The following is a 20,194-nucleotide window of genomic DNA, read 5'->3' as shown; positions in this document are numbered from 1 at the left end:
TCCGGAGCTGACCAGTGGGGGCTGGGGGAGCAGAGCCCACGCTGGGCACAGGGCAATGGTGAGGGGCGTGTGGTGATGGGGAAGGACACGCTGGACCAAGAGAGCCCCAGAAGGGCCAGGGGCTGGGGGGCTGGGAAGTGTCCCCCACCCTCCTCTTCCCTGACCCCAGCAGCTGCCGCAACTCCAATGCCAGGCCTATAGACAGAGATGGTGATGGACACAGAGGGCTGCGCTCAGAGCTTCTCTGGCCGCCCCCCTCCCAGGCCTCCAGAGCAGGTGAGCGGGGAACCCTGGAATAGGAAGAACTAGGTGTTAGGGGTGAGAAGCCACTGGAGACGCCCAGTCTTGTCTCTGCAACCAACAGGGTTACTGTCCTGTGGATTCCCAAGGAAGATGGCTCCTCCACCCCAGCCAACTTGGGTGGCAGATGCCCGCACGCGCGGGGCGCACAGGGAGCCGGAGGGAGAGATGGGGGAGTATGGCAGAGACAAGCTGGGGAGCCCCCTGCTCTGCGAAGCACACCACCTGCGTTAATCCGAACATGAGCCTGCAGAGGAGAAAACGGAAAAGAGACACCGGCAATGTGGTAGGAAGAAAAGCATGAAAGAGAAGAAAAAGGAAAGCTGGTTTAGTGGGGGCGAGGGGGCTGCTGCCCCACATACTATTCCTGTTCCACTCGGTCTCTCTCCTGCCGCCGGCGCCTGGGGACAGAGAACAGACAGGGTTAGCGGGGGCTGGGATGGGTCTCCAGGGGCTGGCAAGGGACCAAGGCCCAGCTGTGGGCCCCTGTGCCCCATGCCCGCTCTGGGACCGGTCCCTCTTCATCCCCCGCCCCCACCGCCCCCACCAAAGAGGATGAGAGTGGGCTGACTCTCCTTCTATCCCTGAGGAGCGTGGACAAGGTGTATGTGCATGTGTGTGTGTGGGCGTGCAAGTGTGCACACCAGCCTGTGTGTAAGGGTAGGGGAGGGTCCCAGAGCCTTACCTGTCTGCATCTGTCACCAAGGCCAGCCGCCCGTAGTCCCAGGCCACCTTCCGGAGGATGGAGAACAAGAACAGCAGTGCCTGAGGAAGGAGGGGGTGGTTGGCAGGATGGGAGGCCATTCACCCCCTGGACTGGCTAGGAGGGCAGGGTAGAGGGGCAGGATTTTTGTCTGAGAAAAGGATAACTCTGGGTGGGATGAAGGTCCAAGGCTGAACTTGGGCTGGGTGATGGGGATTCCCACCTGCAGTCACACGTGGGGAGTCAGGGGGAGTGGTTAGAGTGGTGGGTGTGGGCCAGCTGTGATACAGGGTGTGGTGCCAAGGGTGGAGGGGGGCATGTGGGCACTCACAAGGAAGCACATGAAGTCCAGAGCCAGCACGGTGGGGACGCCCCCGAACGGCAGGCCCTGCAGGACGGTGCTGCGGATGCGGGCGCTGTAGCAGTAGTCCTTGGGGCTGCTGCTGTTGAGGGCCATGGTGCCCAGTGTGGCCAGCAGGAAGGGCAGCATGGCTGCTACTGCCGCATGGTCCTCCTGGGCAGGGGCGGAGCGGTCAGCCAGACCTGGCCCTTGCCCCCTTCACGGGCCTGCTTGAGGCTTCGGCAGGGTCGTCGTGGGGAGGGGACAGCGAGGACAGATCACCGGGCTGCCTGGGTGGGTGGAAGCTCTGGCCTCTGGAGATAAGGGCCCAGGAAGGGAGGGTTGAGTCACACAGACTTACTTTGCCTGGCTCTTGGGCTCTGGGTCTGGGGAACTCAGCCTGGGTCCGGACTGGGGCGACCGGTTTTTCTAAGCTGGAAGATGCTCTGAGTCTCTAGCAATTCACCTCCCACCACCTCCATATACACACATACACCCTTTCTCTCCAAACACAAACTGGCTCTCTCTGTCTCTGTATCTCTGTCTGTCTCAGGCAGGGGGCAGAGCTGAATCTGAGGGAAGATGGGGAGGGGTCTTAGGTCTGAAGATCCAAGACTAAGTGGAAGGGTCTCTAGGCCAGGGGAAGATGGGTCAGGAGCCAGTTACCTGACCCTGACTGTCTCTTCCTACCCCTGTTAGAACAATGGCATGGTTTCATCTGCTCAGTTTTCAACTCAGTTGACCACCTTCCCAGTATAGCTGGCTTCAAAGTGAGATGTTCAACTTTAAAGTTGGCCATCTGTCCTCAGAGTAGGGGTCTGAGGATGGGGTCGGTGGGAAGTCCGTTAAAAAGCAGGACTTCTGCATTTGTGCCACCTGTCTCACTCAGCCCAGCCACACCTGTTTACCCTCCTTTTTCCTGGGCCACGGCAGGAGCTACACCTTTCTCTCCTCTGGTTTCCTCATCTCTTTCCAATTTCCTTTTCATCTGAGTTGTAAGGACTACAATTCCCAGCGTGCCCTGCTCCTGCCCCCAGAGCAGGGCAGGCTGGGAATGCCGTGCCCTGCAGCGAGCTTTTCCATTGATTGGCAAAGGAAGGAAGAATGAGCCTGGGGGCCTCTTAACCAGCCCAAGCTCCCTGTAGCCAGGGAAGTGCTTTCTGGCCTGCTTCCCTGACACTGCCAGGCTTTCAAGCCTTCAACGGTCCCAGTGGACGGGTGGGGAGGAGGAGGGAAAGGGCAGCTAGCCCTGATGCCTGGGTTCTGGAAGTGCCTGGGGACCAGCTGGGCAGGGCTCTGGGGAGGCTCTGGGGTGGAGGAGGTGTGTGGGTGCGGTGTTGTGGCCCCACCCCCCGTCCTATAGGAGGGCCCCTGGAGGCCCCTTCTGCTGACAACACTGAAGCTCTGCTTTGTTTGGGGGGGGGGATCCCCAGGGAAGAAAGGAAACCAGACAAAGAAAGAGAACAACAAACCTAGGAAGGGTGACTGCAGCTCTGGGAGCAAGCAGCCCCCAGCCCCCTGGGTGGCTCAGAGAGCTTCCCCTGCCCACCTGCCAATCTCAGATTTCCTGCTGCCTCTTCCTAACATTTTGACTGCAGGGCAAGAGGCACCAGAGGAGAAGCTGGGGTTGTCTGTGTCTCACTTGGTTCCAGGGAGTCTCTGAAAAGCCTGGGTTAAGAAGGCTAAGGGAATAACTGCCCTGTGTTCTATGCCCTCCCTCTTCCTTTCCAGCCCATGTTGCCTTAAAAAAAAATTAATTCAGTAACTGTAGCAGGTGCCATGTATAGAGTGCCCACTGTTTCAAGAAAACATACATTTTTCATTTAATCATTAACACTTTGGAGTTGGAATGTCATTCCCATTTTAAGATGAAGGCACAGGACTCAGAGAAGTTAAGTAAGTTTCCCAAAGTCACACTGCTCATAAAATAATGGACTTGGGCATCAAACCTAGGTCAACTTCTTTTTTAAAGCCTGAACACTTTTCAGGGCACCTTGATGCTTTTCTGACATGTCTAGAACAGGATGCTGCAGAAGCTTTGTGAATGCTCATTATGTGTTCTCGGGCTAGGGAACACCAGAGCACTGAGAGAATGTGTGTGTTTAGGTGTGTAAACTTGTGTTGATATGTGTATCTGTGTGTGTGGAGGTGGGGAGCTGGGTGACTACATGGCTGTCCTTGGAAATGAAGAGAGTTGTTAGTGTCTAAGTGGAGGTGTGTATGCGGGTGTGTCTGGGAGCCTGGGTATGTACATATAAAAAGCCCCAGGAAAGGTTAAAGGTAGGTATAGGTATCTTAGGGCTGTAATAATTGGGGGGCCTCTATACTAGTCCCCCCACCTCTAACTCCCAACTCAAACACATTTCAGAAATCGGTCCAGCCCACACAGACTCCTTGCCTGTCTGTCTCTGAAATTCCAAGGCTCCACCAGGTCAGAGTGTAATGGGTACAAACCCCTGGAGTTACATGCCCCACCTCCCCCATTCTATCTTCTCCACTCGGAGGAAGGTGGAACATTCTGGGAGCTCCTACATAAGAGAACCCGGAGAGTAGTGAGGGTCAAGGTCTGTGCTTTAGTAACTGAAGTCACCATGTCCATCTGCCACCTCCCTCTTTACAGTCACAAAGACTCCCTCCTCAGTTACACTGCTCTTCCCACCTGCACCCTGAAGTAAGCAGGGCACACTCCCCATCAGCAGGGGAGGAAGCAGGGACCTGGGAGGAGAAGCCACTCATAGGGAGGTCACAGGGCAGGAAAGGGTGGAGCCAGGGCTGATGGCTCAGCTTGCCAGCTTGCCGTCTGGGTTACTCCAAGCTCTTAATTGTGGAGGCGGGGTTGCTGGGCTGAATTTCACCCTGGGCAGCTGCTCTCAAAGCCTTCACAGAGAGCAGCTGAGAGAAGGGAAGAGACTGAGGCAGAATATTTGGGGGAGAGAGGGACATTTCATCCACTCTACAGGGTTGTCTGAGTCAGTGGTATCCTAGAATTTCTCTGGTCTGACACTGAGGCTTTAGCTGGAAAGGTGTAGGGAGAGTGATGGAGGGTTTTATTTCTAGCTCACTGAAGGTTATTTTATCATCAAGAAGTGTGTGTATGTGGGGGGTGGGTGGGAAGAAAGCTATAAATTAAAAGTTTTTTTCTTAAAGAGTTACTAGGGAAGATTTAATTTAGGACTTGGGATCATAGGAAGGCAGTGTGGTCTGTTGGGAGGAGATAAAGATGGAGACTAGCTCTGTTACTATGTAACCTGGGCCTCAGTCTTTCACTCTGTAACAAATAGATACTAATATCCTCACTCCATCCCTACTAACTTCTGAGAGATGAGCAAAAATGTATCCACAAGTGAGGATAAAAGTAGTAGGAAAAGAATGCATTTATCAAATACTTATTTAATCCTTATTTTATGCCAGCACTGTTCCAAGTGCTTTACAAATATCATCTCATTTACTCCTCATCACAACCTTAGGAGGACGATGAGGTTCAAAGAAGGTATATCACTTTCCCAATGACACACAGCTAGTCTGTGATAGATCTGGATACGGACTTAGGCAACCTGGCTCAAGTCTATGCTTTTAACTACAGCACTTTGCAGCCTCAGCTAACAGAGGAGTCACTTCCATCAGGAGGCTGGGGGCTGGGGATTGCCAGTTACAGCTCTGGAGAAATGCCACACCCTATTTCTACCTGTTTGCCTTCCCTCTTTCTTCCAGTTCCCTGGGTTTGTGATTTCGGGTTTTGAAGCAGGTAGAGGGGACAGGCAACAGAGCCTGGTGGCTAAGATCATGGGCTCTAGGATGAGATAGATAATGGCTTCTGACCTGAGCACATTACCTCATCACCCTGGGCCTTGGTTCCCTCAACTATAAATGGGGATAATAATTCAGTCACGTGGTTGTTTTGCAAATTACACAAGATGATTTAGGTGAAGCTCTTAGTACAGTTAAAGGCATAAATGGATTCTAAAAAAAATTTAGCAATTGTTATCAATAAAGTGTGGAATGAAAGGGATTGGTTTAGTGGAGAACTGGTACAAATCAAAATAAAACAGTACTTAGTATGCAAGAACTCCTCAGTCTAGATGGGCTTCTTGTCGAGACATAAGGGCTTAGACTGCTTTCAGGACTCAGCCAGTGAGTGACAGGGGAATGTTTCTAAACTCTTCAAACAAACTGATCCATCCCCAGCAGGCTGGCCGGGGTTGGGGGTGGGGGGAGCATGGGAGGGTGGTGATACACCAGGATGGGTCAGAAGTTCAGAGAGGAGAGCTCTTATTGATCAACTACCAGGCAGGGTGCCAGGCTCTTTACCTGTACTATCTAGATTTAATCTTGTAAGGAGGTGGCAGTGAGCATACTTTTTATATTGACACTAAGGTTCAGAGAAGTTAAGTAACTTGTCAAGGTCACACAGCTAAAGAATGGCAGAGCTGGAATTTGAACCCAGGTCTCCAAGACTGTTATAATTGGAGGGAATTTGTAAGATGTCTAAAAGGGGCTTCTTGGCTACTCACCACCTGCCTTCTGCCTTCCCACATCCCTCCCCTCCCAGAGGCCAAGACCCAACCGGCTGAGCCAACAGCAGGTCCCAGCATGTGCCACCTGGGGCATGCCAGGGCCTGGACCCTCTGGTACCCTGCAAGATAATCACGCTGCCAGTACATCCTCATTGGTAGCCCCCAGCTGGCAGGGCCACTCCCCTCCTCACACGTGCCTGGGAGGCAGGACTGGGGGCTCCTCCTCAGGAGGGGCTGGGGATGCAGACCCAGGGAGAGGCTGGAGAGTGGTCTTGGGAAGGAAGTCCTGGTCCTCCCAATTGTGCGGCCCCCAACCCCCTCACCCCCTTCCAGGAAAGTGGAGTGCTGAGCGGCCAGTCTTCCACCCAAGGGACCCAGGCAGGTGGCAGCACAGAGCCCCAAGGGCAGCCGGCCCCTCTGACCTCTCCTCTCCACTTCCCAAGGGTCCTTATCTTTTTGGGGAAGAAGGCGCCAAAGCTTTGGGACTGTCCTCCCTAGGAGGTTAAGGAGGGTTAGGGACAAAGCACGCCCCCTCCCCCCAACAGGGCCTTTGCCCCACTCCGGTTCCGCGAACCAATCCTTTCCCCACCGCACCCTCCAACGCAGGCCCGGGCGGCTCATGAATGAACTGCACTGTGTGAGGCGCAAGGAGAGGACACGCTCCCGGGTCCAGTCGCCTCCCCAGCCCTCCGACCAGTCCCCAGACCGGCCGAGGGCAGCGGCCGGCCTCGCGCCAGCTCTCGCAAACCCTGCCCTTGCCCGAGCCCAAACCCCCTGCCCCGGGCCGGCTTCGGGGGTACTCGGCCCCTGGAGCCGGGGAAAAGATAAAAAGACGCCGAGGACATTGGACTTGGCGACCCTTGAATCCAGAACTCGGGGGCGGGGGCGGCAGATTCCCTACCGCGGCGGCGGGCTGATCGGGCGCAGCTGGGACCCTGGAGGGGCGCGGAGGGGACTCGCACCTGGACGGGTCAGGTGGGGAGAGTGGTGCTAGGGGACCGGGGGCGGAGGTCCCACCCCTTGGATCTCTCGAGGGGTGGGGACAGAGGCCAGAGTACCTCTGGACCCCAGGCAGGGGTCGGAGGACTCACACGATAGGCTCCGGATAGTGCCGGGGTTGGGGGCAGCGCGCGGCACCCCTGGGTCCCGCGGGCCCCGGGCACCTCTGGGTCCCGCAGGAGGTTGAAAGGGAGGGGACGCGCAGCTGAGATCAGGGTTTTTCTTTAAGGTGGTGGTGGGATCCTCAAAGAAAAGAGACGGGGCTGGGGAAGGGTCGCGTACTCACCCCCAGGCGCAGACTCGGCTCCTGCTCCGAGCCCCGGGTTGGGGCGGGGCGGGGCTGGGGGAGGGGGAGGGGGAGTCGCTGGGCGGCTGGAGCTCCGGGCTCCTGCGGCGGCCGCGGCAGTGTCTGGGGGAGGGGGAGCGGGAGAAGGGAGGGGGAACTGGAGGAGGGGGCGGGGCCGCGCAGGCCACACCCACACGCCAGGACACGCAAGGCGCGCGCGCACCCTCAGATTGCCTCCCTCCCGGCTGGGTCCGCCGCGCAGGCCCAGAGCGAGAGGCCGCGTGGGGGGGAAGGCGGCGCCCAGCCAGTGGGGCCCGCGGCGGGATATTCCTGGGCGGCGAAGGCGGTATGGAGTGTGTATGGGGGGAAGGGACGTCACGCTCCTGACTTTCTGCTTCCCGTCTTCCTTTCTTCCCGGCTGGAGCCGTGGCGCGCTCCCCCGGGGTGGGTGAGGAAGAGCCGGGTGCGGGGATCGTGGGCCTTCTAGGGGCAGAGGGTCCCGACGGGGAGGGAGGCCTCTGACCCGGACCCTGCTCCCTCCCATTCTTAGAGGACGGCTCCGCTCTCTGGGGCCTCTGAGACCCCGCGTCCCCGGCCCGCTCTCACCTGCTTTTTCTGGGGTTGGGGCGGGCTGCCGCCAGGCTTCACGAGGTGGCCTAGGCCGATCAGTCTGGCACGGCTCCTCCGGTTTGTCTTATTTCTCTCGTTCTCCCTTTCCTTTCCCTACTTGGGTCTTGAGATGACTTTGTGACTCTTTTGCCAGGCGCTTCTCTGGTGTGGAGAGTGAGTCCACCGCTTTCACAGTCATGCCGATGAGTGGCTCCCCTGGCTCCAGGGGGTTCCCTGGTTTCTCATTTCACCCGAGGCTGCATCTGCCAGGGATTAAGACTGGAAAGATGAGAGAGAGGGGGGATGTGTGTGTGTGTCTGCGCGTGTGCGTAACTCCTGTGTGTTACCTACAAAATAGACGACAAAGGCATACAGAATACCAACTTGTTCGTTTAATTATGGGCTCATGGAAGGCTTTCTTCAAGCTTGAGAACAAGCTTGCGGACAGAAGGGAAATACTGCTTTACGTGGTGGACAGTAAATGAACTTTGCCACCCTAAGGGATTGATGGAATTTATAAAGAGGTTAATAAGACAGCATATGATGGAGTCACTTTGGGTTACTGGGGGAAAGCTGGAAGTTGGCAGATACTTGTGGGGTTGCTGGACAGAAAATGGGCACTGCCTATTTGGTTGTGGTTGGTTAGTGTGTCTTCTCTCTGCTGGGTTTTTCAAGGGCTCATTAGTAGCTTGTGGAAGGCACTGGTAAGGTTTACATGAAGTTCAAACTGAATTCCCATTCCAGCTGTGCCATTGGTTAGTTGGAAATCAATTTAGTGGATCATGGCCATCATTTAAGAAAAGTGAAGTAGAATAGAAAACATCAGTGCATTGTACTTAGGAAGGGTAAATATTGTTTCTGGACACCTGCTTCAAGTATACACATGTGAGTATATTAGGAGGTGTTATACAATGTGTTTCTGTGTGTCACAAAAGTTTGAAGCGCTTTGATTTCCTGTGTTTTCCTGTTTGTGGTCCTGCCTTCATCAATCTGAGTTTTCAGTCATTTAAAATTGTCTTGTGAGGATGCAGTCAGGACAGCAGGGATATGTAGTAAGGAGGAGGGTAGGTTGGTTTTTTCAGGGAGGCTGTGCTAGAGGAAAATTCACTTTTCACTCATGGAATTATGTACAATGGAAGAAAGAGGATTTTGTTGGAGTAGGAAATGTTACTTAGGAAGGACAGAAAGGGAGATGGGGTTAAGCCATGTTTGGCAGACTGCCTGGTGGGAGGAGTCTTTGTAGGCTTGGATTCTGGGAGCTGTTTTGGGTAGGAGAAAGTAGTTTGGAGAAGGCAATGGCAACCCATTCCAGAACTCTTGCCTGGAAAATCCCATGGACGGAGGAGCCTGGTAGGCTGCAGTCCATGGGGTCGCTAAGAGTCAGACAGGACTGAGTGACTTCACTTTCACTTTTCACCTTCATGCATTGGAGAAGGAAATGGCAACCCATTCCAGGGTTCTTGCCTGGAGAATCCCAGAAACGGGGGAGCCTGGTGGCCTGCCGTCTATGGGGTCGCACAGAGTTGGACACGACTGAAGCAACTTAGCAGCAGCAGCAGCAAGCAGTTTGGATGACAAGGAATCTTCTCTTTGTGTTGTTGTTTTTCCCTTGTGTGGAATTGTCCATTTTACCCTTAGAGCTTCTTGGATGTGTATTTCCTATGGAACTTTTCACATATTGTGTTGATTTTATGGTTGTAGAGCTGGTGCAATCCCTTGCCGAGTAGCACTTGTAATGGGTATCTGGAAAGTGGAAGTGGAGCCCATGTTACCTGGTTTGGGGACCCCTGAGGATCACTAGAAGGTGTTCCTCATGTATTATTATCTTTTTACTAATGCAGTTAGGTATGTTAACATGTGGTGGATTCCCGATCGATTTCTGCCTGTGCCTAGTTAAGGGTCACCACATATTCAGAGGAAACATTTCAGAAAACCCGAAGTGAGAATTGAATTGAGTACACTGTGGAATACATGAAGGGACAACGGCCAAAATGTTTTATTATTGCCCCTGAGTATGAATGGTACAAACCTTCCCTGAAATTCATATTTCAGAAGGGAGCCTGTTGGGCACTGAACATAATTATTTAGACTCTCCGCAGTATTTAGCATCTTACATGATGCAAGAGTCCTTTGAAGCCTGTCTCACCCCACTCTTGTCTTGGTGTTATGACACCTGGACCCACATAAGATGGATTTTCCTATTATTACTGGAATAGTTTTTAAGGCCATGAAGGGGCTTGGGAGGGTCTCAGAAATCAGGTTACAATTGATCTTCCTTTTTAGAAGCTGACAGTTTGTTCTGGGTTGTGGCTCACCCTGGTGCAATTTTACACATGTGTTAACAATGACAACCAGCTGTGTGAGAAGGCTATGATTCAGATCCCAGAAACGTTGCTCTGGGTCAAGTAATATGCCCTCTTAAGAAAGGTGCCGGGGGACTTCCCTGGGGGTCCAGTGGTTGAGACTCTGCCTGCAATGCCTGAGACACTGGTTTCATCCCTGGTCTGGGAACTAGGATCGTGTGTGATGTATAACAACTAATTCCGTGTATGGTAACTATGCGTCCAGATAAATAATTAAAACAAAAAAAGGTGCCAGGTAGCCTATTATTCCCCAATGAAACACAACTCAGAATGGGAAAGTTTCCTTGTCAAAAGCGTAAAAAAAAATCAGCTATGTCATTAGAAAAGAGGGACCACTTTTCCATATCTACCTTTTAAAAAAAACTACTCATTTATTTGGTTGTGCTGGGTCTTGGTTGTTGCACGGGCTTTCTCTAGTTGTGGTAAGCGAGCTTCTCATGGTGGTGGCTTCTCTCGTTACGGAGCACAGGTTCTAGGGCACAAAGGCTTCTGTAGTTGGGGCTCGTGGGCTTAGTAGCTGTGGCTTCCAGGCTCTTAGAGCACAGGCTCAGTAGTTGTGGCATGGTTCATGGGCTTAGTTGCTCCAAGGCATGTGGGATCTTCCCAGACCAGGGATGGAACCTGTATCTCCTGCATTGACAGGTGGATTCTTATCCACGGCTCCACCAGCAAAGCCCTTCTATGTCTACCTTAAGCTGAAACACACTTTTAGGACTGAGTGATCTTTGATACCCATAATGTTGCCCTGAGAATCAGGAAGTGAGGCTGTTCTCACTGGTCAGAATCCAGAGAGGGAGTCCCCTGCTTGAAAACAGTCCCTTTTGTGAGTGAAGCTAAAACACTTTGATTTCCATGCCTCCTTGCTCTTCCCAATGACCCTTGCTTGACAGAGTCACTGAGGCCTGGAGAAGTGGATTCCAAGGTCATAGACTTGGCAGGAGAAGAGGGGAGGCAGGGGTGGAGGAGATACCTTTTCTTTGGGCTTTTCATCCCACCCCAACCACCTCCCCCCCAACTTTGCCTGCCCATATGACATCTCCATAAACCTAGCTCCTTGCCACTGGCTTGGTAGAGGTGATTAAGTAGAATTTAACTTTGCCTTGTACAGTTTTTCCCAGTTTGACCATACCAAGAATGTTACAAACTTCTGGAAATACAGGTGTTTGCACACCTGTGAGGTGGGGATGGCAGGGGATCAAAGCTAGAATAGATTAAAACTTACATATTGAAAAACCAACTTGAATAATCAAGAGCTGTCAGATATTTTTAAGAACCATGATTTTAAATACTCCTGTAACAAAGTGGAACAAACAAATACACAAGTTAATAAACACATAAAGGTAAATAAACAGAGACAAGAACCCTGGAAATGTTTTGTTCTTTGTGAGTCAGCTTGAGAACTGGACGGAATCCCCTGGTGGCCCAGGGGTTAGGATGCCAAGCTCTCACTGCTGAGGGCCTGGGCTCAGTCCCTGGTCGGGGAACAGATCCCACAGGCTGTGCAACCTCATGGAAAAGAACATACCCCACACAGTCCAAGGACTCTTTCTCCTCTCTCAAAGCTGCCATGTAATCTTTTAAAATTCAAAACAGTTGTCTTTATTTTCAATAGCTACCTCCTGTACACACAGCACAGCCTAGGACCAACTCTGAAGCTGATTCTGATCCACCTGCAAAGGTGTGAGTGTTCACAGTTGCTACTATCAAGAAGCAAACATCCAGGATTTCCCCAAAAGGAAAAAAAAAAATGGAGAGTTGGGGTCCTCATTGGTAGCCATGGTAGAAACAGCACATCGAGCTGTTGAGGGATGTTTGCTTCTTTTTTAAAAAATTTGTTGGCTAAGCTGCATGGCATGTAGGATCTCAGTTCCCCAGCCAGGGATCGAACCTGTGCCCCCTGCAGTGCAAGTGCAGAGTCCTAACCACTGGACCACCAGGGAAAGCCTGGATGTTTGCTCCTTGATAGTAGAAACTGAAAACTCACACCTTTGCAGGCGTATCAGAATCAGCTTGAGAGTTGGTCCTAGGCTGTGCTGTGTGTAGAGCAGATATCTATTGAAAAGATGGCTGTTTTGAGTTTTAAAAGATGATGTGGCAGCTTTGAGAAAGGAGAAAGAGTACTTGGGACTGTGTGGGGTATGTTCATTTCTGTAAAGTTTATTGGTGGTTAAAGCAGCACTTTACCTGCTCGGGTATTGTGCGGGGTGTAGTAGAGACAGCTTTCTACCCTTCCTCCGTTCCTAGGACAAGTCACTTAGCAATTCTGACTTAATTTCTCCATCTACAAAACAGCACTCTGTTGAACCTTCAGAACTGTTCAGAAATCCTTAGTGGAATCAACCCTCCCCAAATGGTTGCTCTTTGTCATCTATGTGTTTCTGTTGGGTGCTCGGGAATTAAGTCAACCAAGAAAGTGATCTGTGTGAAAATAAATACTTTGAGAATTGTGAGATGGTGTATAAACACAAAACTACTGAAAGAGACTCCTTCCCCAGCAAAACAGTAATGGGTATTTAAGCAACTTACTAAGAGTATTTTTGGTCCAAAATGATTGGGGCGAAACCTGCAGGAGATGGGAGGAGCTGTCTGCATGACAGGATGAGGGTCCAAGAAGGTCTCTCTCTCTCTCTCTTTTTTTTTTTTTGATTTGTTGAAGCTGCCAGGCCTCAGTGTTTTCCTGCTTTAATGAAGAAGTACATTTATATCTTTATGCTAGGCAGAGTTTGTCTATTTTGTGGCCAGACCTTGCATTTAATTTCTCTTAGTGTTTCCCTTCTTCCACTCACTAACAGAATCTCCTTTAAACTGTCACTTGTGACTGTGCTGAACTCTGTTTTCCCTCTCTTCTTTAGAACCCAGACCTAAAGAGGGAAATTGGTAGGGTAGAAACAATGTATAAGTGTACATGGATCTGTGATACTAAGTACAATATTTTGCTGATCCTAAAGCTCACATAGGCTTCCCCTGTGGCGCTAGTGGTAAAGAACCCACCTGCCATTAGAGGAGACGGAAGAGACACTGGTTCGATCCCTGGGTCAGGAAGATCTCCTGGATGGGGGCATGGCAACCCTCTCCAGTATTCTTCCCTGGAGAATCCCATGGACAGAGGAGCCTGGTGGGCTACAATCCATGGGGTTGCAAAGAGTCGGATACGACTTAAGTGAATTATCACGCACACATGCAAAGCTCAAGTAATGGTACTTTCTAGCTTTCTACAAAGCATACCTGTGCTTTTTTAGTTCAGTCTGTCTGTATTAAAATTAGCTAAAAATGAGCTCTCAGTTTCTAGGAAGCTCCCCCAAGCCAGTGGAAGGCTGAATGAAGGGCACAGGAAAGACCACCAACTCTCCGATATTGAGTCTTTCTAGATCTGGACGGTGAATTGGAATTGCAGGTAAATAGTATTCATTTAACAGATACTCACTGAGCTCCATTTGTGTGCCCAGCACTGTTGTACATCCTGAGCAGGCAGCTCTGGACAGGGCAGGCACCATTCCTGCCCTCACAGAGTCCAGTGGGACCCACCCTAACCTGAAGTGAAGCCAAGTGAAAAACTCACCTATGTGACCCTGAAATTTGCAGTCCTCCTTGACCTCCACAACTGAAGGGAGAGCTTAAACCAGGATGGAAAATAAGCACAACTCTTGGGTTTTATTAAGTAATTTCTCTGTCTCTCTCATCTTCTTCCTCTTGCCCTCCCCATTCCCCCACCACGAGCGGTTGTGATTCATGTGCTAAACCTGGAGGACAGTACTCCACGCTGACCAGGAAGCGGCCTGAAAAGCCATCTCTGGCACCATAGTCTTCCAAATACTTAGCCTCCTCTGAGTGAGAGTGTAGAGGAGGAAATACCATTGGAGTTAGCTTCCTGTGCAAACACAGGGCTCAGAATAACGTTGTTTGTGAAACAGAGCAGTATATATAGTCTGATCTGAAGTGGATCAGGGCCTGTGTCTACAGGATGGATTTATCCTAAGAAATAACATCAAGGTCAGTCAGAGTTGCTGCGAAGTAAATTACTGCCTCCATCACTCCTCCCTGATCTGAACCAGTTGTTCAGTGGTGGGATGAGGTGTTTTTCCACAGTGGCAGTGATGGCGCCAAGCCCAGGAGATGATTCCAGGGGCCTTTAGACGTAGCATGGGCTCATCCTCCCACGACTAGCACCATGGGTCTCCTAAAGCCTGTTTGCATGTGATGTGTGGGTTCCTGATAAACAGATAAGATTTCCCTGTGTGGAGCCATGGGTGGGGGAATCTGGCTATTGGCTACCTCATTTATTTTATTCATTAAATATTTATTGCATTCCCACTCTGTGAGGACCTGCTGGGATCCTTTGCTGGGGTGGCTGTGGAGGGGACCACAGCTTTTTTTTTTTAATATACAAATATATTTGGTTCTTTTATGCTTTCAGGTGTGTAGGAATGCTTACTGCTGTCCACTGGATGTCTTTAAGTCCTTTGGGTCTGGAGGTCACTATCAGATCCACCAAAGACCTAGTGAAAAGTCTCTGAATTGGGCCTTAAATGGAGGTGCTCCCTGGAGATGGGAATGTGTTACTCTTGTGTTTGAGGGCAGTACAAATGATCCTCTGTGTGTGTGTGTGTGTGTGTGTGAGTCCTGAATTCCTGTGGAGAGTTCAGATACCATATTGTCAAGATCTCTGTGGTCTCTGAGTTTTGGATAGTGAGTAGCAAGAACTGGAATGTTAAGGGATATCAGCCTTATCTAAAAAAAAAAAAAAAAAATCCAAATTTATTCCACGTCTGAGTTTGGTGATGAAAGTTGGAGCCACGGAGTTCCTTGGCACAGACACCCAGATGTCCTTGGTGTGCAGGAGGGGCAGCAGTGGACGCTGCAGCCTCATACAGAGCTGCTTGGAGGAGGTGTGTTTGGAGCCAGGGCTGCTGAGTTGGGCAGAGGTGAGCCCAGAGGGTGGGGGTGGCTTTGAGCAAGGCACAGAGAGGCGGGCCGGGGTGTAATTTGTGTACAGACTGCCCTGCAGGCTTCTGGGAGGTGCCTTGAATGGGAGAGTTTGTTGTTCCCAAGGCAGGGAAAGTTCTGGGCAGCCCGTAGGCTCCTCTGCACTTGCTGGACTCCCATGAGTACCGTGGAGGAAATGGTGCCGAGTGGAGAGGCTGGGTGTTGCAATCCTCAGGAGAGGGAATGTGGGTGCCACCGGGCTCGCTTGGGGGTTCTGAGAAGCCTCTTTTCTCCCAGGAGAGCAAGCAGGGGCCCCAGAGTGAGATGGGGAGGCTTGGCTGAGACTGAACATAGCGGCAACCTGGGCCAGGAGGACTGCTTTTCAGAGCTCTTTTAAAAAAAATGCCAATTTTCCATTATTGTTCAGTGTGTGGAGCTCTTCTTGCCACCTACACTACAAATTGTCTTCAAAACCTAAATGGATAAAAGCGAATAAGTTTCACCTGCTGTTTGTCTACGTTTCAGTTGACTCAGCAAGCACTGAGTTGGTTGGGGCGGAGTAAAACATGCCTGTGATAACAGTATTCCTGATGGAACAAAGATGATCTAATGATTGGAAAAATACTAACATTTAAATTGAAGTTACCATGTTAACTCCACTGAATAAGAGAGTGTGGGTTTGGGAAGCCAACTACTGCCATTCAGATTTCAGCTTTTGTCACTCCTGGCTGTGCAACTTGGGCAGATTATCTAACCTTTCTGGACCTCATTTCCTCAAGTATAAAGTAGGGTGAATAATAGTGCCCATTTCATAGTTTTGGGGAAACTTAAATGAGATGATAATGGAAAGCGCTGAGACACAGTGTAAGTGCTCTACCGAATCCATTTTCATAAAGGAAGCAGCAGAAAAAGACCAGGTGACCCCCAAAGCTGTTCCTCGGCCCGAGCCCCACTGTGAAGTGGGCTTTGTACAGAGAGTGAGGACACCCCGTGTGGAGGGAAGACCCGTGGGCAAAAGCTGGGTCCACTTCTGGTTCTGCTTGTGCCCTTGGCTAGTTATGGGGCAAGTCCCCGTCTCTCTTATCTCAGCTTCCTCATTTTCAAAGCGGATGTGATATGATGATGGAGAGGGCTGATAGGTATTGAGTGTGGACATTGGGCTCCATGCGTTGCGTGGTTTACCTCGCCACTGCCCTGTGAGCAGGTGTTACTGGTGGGGAAACCCCGAGTTGGGGAAGCCGAAGCTGATAGTTCCTTGTCCAGGGCCACGGAGCTGTGAAGGTAAAGCTGGCGTCATCTGGTAGTCTTTGGTTCTGTATCATTTGTTAATAGTTCTATAAGTTGACCATCTTCTTTTGCATGTAATTTTCTGATCATTTGGGCCACTCCTCCTTGGGTTGTCTTAAGGAAACACTGGCAAATAAGCTTGAGGTTTGAGGTTAAATCGTAGTTAATAAGCATTTCTGGAGTGTTTAGGTATTTCTGTGAAAGTAAATAGTGAGTTTTCCCCACCTTTACTAAATAAAATCTTATCTAAGGTGCTTTGAACTTGGGCAAGGCAGAGCTATGTGTAAATACAGTGGTAGAGGCTTTCTCAGCAGAGCTCTTGAATGAGGCCGTCTGTGGCCAAACATTTGGGTGGAAAACAGGCATGTTTTGCAGCTGGAATTACCAGTCAGTTGTAGATTTTTCTTAAACATTTCCCCTCACTGACACCCGGGCATTGCGGAAACCTGGGGATGGGCCCAAGTTTTTGGTGCCAGGGAGCCTCGGGGTGGAGGTTCTGCAAGCTGGAGTTACCAGTGTTGGACTGGTGTTTACTCTTTTATCTCCACCTTGTTCTCCCGAGCCCCACTTGCAGCTGCCGTGTGGGGTAGGTAGTTTCCCTGATCCAAATAGAGACGGAGGTCACTGACTTGGCGAGGGCATCCTTTGCACTGCTTTGCTAACCCTGAGCTGTCCAGGTGTCTGGCTCTTACCTTTGAGGGAAAGGTGATGTGGTGGCGGACAACCTGGGTGGTTCCTCCAGGTAATCTGCTCTCCTCCAAGGAGTGGAAGTTCTGGTTTCAAGAGGCACTTGAGTGTCAACAAGGGGCCAATGTCCTCCGTGGAGGATGTGGGAAGTGGTCCCTGCCTGGCTGTGTCCCATGGGATTCCTTTTTTCCTTCTGCCCGTGGAAGTGATGTAATGGTGAAGGCACTCACTGTGCTCTTGTGTTACCCACAGCAAGAACTGCTGTGGCCATTCCAGCCCTCTGACCCCAGTTAGAATATGAATCAGCAAAACTGTCGCTGGAGTTCATCTAATCATCTGCCTATCTTTTAACCACTAAGATTTATATTTAGTGACTAATGATCTTGTGCTCGAAGTGCCATCTCCCACACAAGTCCCCAGTAGTCTTTCAAAAAAAACAAAAACCAAATATACCAAACTATTGGCTCTGAGTGAGGACACTGACTTAGAAATAAATCCTTGCCCCTCTCTTTCCCTGCAGGAGTTGCCATCTTGGGATCCCATGGCTTTTTCTAGCGGGCTCTGGGGCCCCTGTGTCCACATGAGCAGAGCATTCAGCCAGCGCTGTTTCAGGTAACTTTTCCTAATGAGGTCTTCAAGCTGTGTTTTTGAGTAAGCCTCCCACCAGGACTGGGTGTTGTGATTAGAGTGGCAGTGGACACTCAGGGAGGTGGGCTGGGGGTCCAGGGAGACTAAAGGAACAGATGGGGCTGGGGTTTGGGCAGCCCAGGTTGGGGAGGGGGGCAGGTAAAGGGGCGATGGTGCTGTTGGGGGCGGGACTGGGAATGGACCTGGAGGAAGATGAAACCTCCATGCCTACCAGACTCTTCCAGTGAAAATGCTATCTCTTGACCCTGTTGTTCCCTAAGTGCGTTAAAACCTTCTCTTTTAAGAATAAATATCTATGTATTTATGTGTATAACTGAATAACTTTGCTGTGCATGTGAAATTAACACATTGTACTTCAGTTTAAAACATATATATAAGTGAATAAAAGTAGAGGGAAAAACTCTTTTAAAAGTGGAATATATGTATTTTTACATCACAGGCTTATGACCACTCAAGCATGATGAAAGTGTGGCAGCCTCCCCCTTCCCGTTTAGATGCTAAGCCAGGGCAGAGAGTGCAGGTTGCATTCCTGTTGGCAAACATGCCTTTTGGCCCTGTTCATGCACTCATTCCGCAAGCGTTTACTGAGCCCTGTGCCTGGGTTTGGTCATAGAGAGATGAATAAGACTTGCTTCCTGCCCTGGCAGAGTTCTCACAGTTGGCCATGGGAGCAAAGTTGGAAACAAATAACTCTAAGAAAAATGTGACCAGTTTAATAATAGAGGCTTGTACAGTTCTTTGGAAGGCTCAAGACAGGGGCTGCTAATAGAAGAGGAAGAGGGGGGAAGGGGGAGGAGGCGGACAGAGGCCGCCTTCCTGGAAGGGAAGTGGGGGCAGGCCCTGTCCCAGCCCCCAGAGAGGGCCATGAGGCTGGGCAGGCTTGGAGAGCTCCAGGGGTTCCCGGCCCTGGGGCTCAGAGCAGATGTGTGAGTGGCGGGAGGTGGAGGACCTGAGGAGACAGGTATGTTAGGACCAGGTTGTTGACAGTGTAGTCAAGGGGAACCACTGAACAGTCCCCAGCAAGGGAGTGGCCTCCACTTTATATTCTAAAAAGAGGTCTTGTTCGGCAGAGTGAGGTGCTCAGGGAGCCGGTTAGGACACAAAACATAATGGTTTGGTGTAAAAGTGTGAGCTGCTGGATGAAGGAATTTGTTGATGGGGTGGAGGGGAGGGTCAGAGGTGTTCAGGAGGTGGTGCCAGTAGAGGTTGGATGGAGAGAGGTTTATGGCTCGCGAGCTAGAGTTTCTGGAGAAGCCGCTGTCTAGGCAGAAAGCCCACCAGCCGGAGGAGGCTTGCGGGGAAGGCGATGAGGTCACTGTGGAACCGACCGACACATGAGGAGCTTGGAGTGGAACTGCAGGACTGGAAGATAGGCAAGGCCTGGGGCTGGAGATGGAGTTCACTAGGTGGGAACAACAGGAATAGGTGACATCGCCCAGGGCAGGCAGGTAGAACGAGAGAAGAGGACCGCGGGTCACCCCAGAGAATCAGCACTAGGGTCCTAGTGGCAGAGGAAACTAGAATTCCACTGTCATCAGGTGGCTCAATAGTAGCTCATTTGCCTTTAATAGTACTCTTTCTAGTGGGGGGAAATTAAAAGATTATTAGCTTATTTTCAGTTTCTGCTGTGCTGTGTTATGGGACTCCCTAGGCAGACATACCCACTCGGATCTAATGGTTCCCAGCACCATGTAGATGGGACATCTGGGAGTCAGTGTTTTCAGGGGGAGCAGGTTTTGCAGGCTCGACAGGGGCAAGGCCTGGCCTGTAAGGTATTCCCTTAATCCTCCAAGGCCTGTTGGAAACCAGAGGCTTTAAATTAGGGCTGCCATGCCACTCACTGTAACAGAATATTGGGTTCCCTCTAGAGCCCACCCAGATCAAGGTCCTGACCCGGCAGCAGAAGCTGTAAGGAACTTCTTAGAGTGAGGACGCCGCCGGTGTCAGGGCCCTGCTGATGTGCACGCTGCCAAGCCAGGCCTGGCAGAGGCCGCTGCGCCCTGACCGGCAGAGCTGCAGGCCTTAGACTTTCCTCCTCTTCCACCAGCACCACCGGCAGCCTTGGCGCAATTCAGAAGATGACGCGGGTGCGTGTGGTGGACAACAGCGCCCTGGGGAACACTCCTTACCATCGCCCTCCTCGCTGCATCCACGTCTATAACAAGAACGGCGTGGGCAAGGTGGGTGACCGGATCCTGCTGGCCATCAAGGGGCAGAAGAAAAAGGCGCTCATCGTGGGGCATTGCATGCCTGGCCCCACAATGACCCCCAGGTTTGACTCCAACAACGTGGTCCTCATCGAGGACAACGGGAACCCGGTGGGGACCCGAATCAAGACACCCATCCCCACCAGCCTCCGCCAGAGGGAAGGCGAGTTTTCCAAGGTGCTGGCCATCGCTCAGAACTTCGTGTGAGCGGAGCCCAGGCGCTGGCCACGGGGGCTCGTGAATGGAGCCGTTCTGAGAACTGCGCCTCTGCTGAGGGGGAGCCCGGGAACGGTGTCCTGTGGGAAAATAAACGCTTCCATGTACGTCT

The 20,194-nt window shown here is 51.3% G+C and overlaps 2 protein-coding genes and 1 non-coding gene across 12 annotated transcripts in view; 1 reads left to right on the top strand and 2 right to left on the bottom strand.

Moving 5' to 3' along the window:
• Positions 1 to 8,035, bottom strand: part of TMEM63B (transmembrane protein 63B) — a 25,387-nt gene extending 17,352 nt beyond the window's left edge. Inside the window, exons 1-5 of one of the 6 annotated variants that reach the window (XM_027525280.1) lie at positions 7,749 to 8,035; positions 7,143 to 7,265; positions 1,335 to 1,657; positions 986 to 1,065; positions 663 to 701 (exon numbers count right to left, since the gene is read on the bottom strand). In XM_027525280.1, coding sequence (XP_027381081.1) covers positions 663 to 701; positions 986 to 1,065; positions 1,335 to 1,493 — 278 coding nt within the window. In that variant the 5' untranslated portion in view covers positions 1,494 to 1,657; positions 7,143 to 7,265; positions 7,749 to 8,035. The remainder of the gene's footprint in view (positions 1 to 662; positions 702 to 985; positions 1,066 to 1,334; positions 1,658 to 7,142; positions 7,266 to 7,748) is intronic. The other 5 variants (XM_027525282.1, XM_027525284.1, XM_027525285.1 and 2 more) reach the window with 5 other exon arrangements.
• MRPL14 (mitochondrial ribosomal protein L14) lies at positions 7,372 to 20,194 on the top strand. Of its 5 annotated transcripts, none has more exons than XM_027525288.1 (3): positions 7,372 to 7,488; positions 17,532 to 17,623; positions 19,707 to 20,194. In XM_027525288.1, the coding sequence occupies exons 2-3, from the start codon at positions 17,553 to 17,555 to the stop codon at positions 20,071 to 20,073; spliced, it is 438 nt and encodes a 145-aa protein (XP_027381089.1). In that variant the 5' UTR covers positions 7,372 to 7,488; positions 17,532 to 17,552; the 3' UTR covers positions 20,074 to 20,194. The 5 variants fall into 5 exon arrangements, with proteins under 5 accessions (XP_027381089.1, XP_027381090.1, XP_027381092.1 ...); XM_027525289.1 differs by having other exon boundaries at positions 7,430 to 7,586; XM_027525291.1 differs by lacking the exon at positions 7,372 to 7,488 and adding an exon at positions 7,495 to 7,590.
• Positions 11,982 to 12,054, bottom strand: TRNAA-UGC. Its single transcript has one exon. It is a non-coding gene; the product is annotated as a tRNA-Ala (tRNA).

This window comes from Bos indicus x Bos taurus, chromosome 23 (genome assembly GCF_003369695.1).
Source record: "Bos indicus x Bos taurus breed Angus x Brahman F1 hybrid chromosome 23, Bos_hybrid_MaternalHap_v2.0, whole genome shotgun sequence".
Taxonomy (NCBI): domain Eukaryota; kingdom Metazoa; phylum Chordata; class Mammalia; order Artiodactyla; family Bovidae; genus Bos; species Bos indicus x Bos taurus.
This window is presented reverse-complemented; position numbering and strand designations above follow the sequence as displayed.

Bases quoted from the DNA above. Each gene is read 5' to 3' on its own strand.
- MRPL14 (XM_027525287.1), top strand. From the start codon at position 14,893: ATGAAAGTTGGAGCCACGGAGTTCCTTGGCACAGACACCCAGATGTCC. The intron at 15,037-17,531 runs GTGAGCCCAGAG...CTTTCCCTGCAG, and splicing joins GGCTGCTGAGTTGGGCAGAG to GAGTTGCCATCTTGGGATCC. The intron at 17,624-19,706 runs GTAACTTTTCCT...CTCTTCCACCAG, and splicing joins TTCAGCCAGCGCTGTTTCAG to CACCACCGGCAGCCTTGGCG.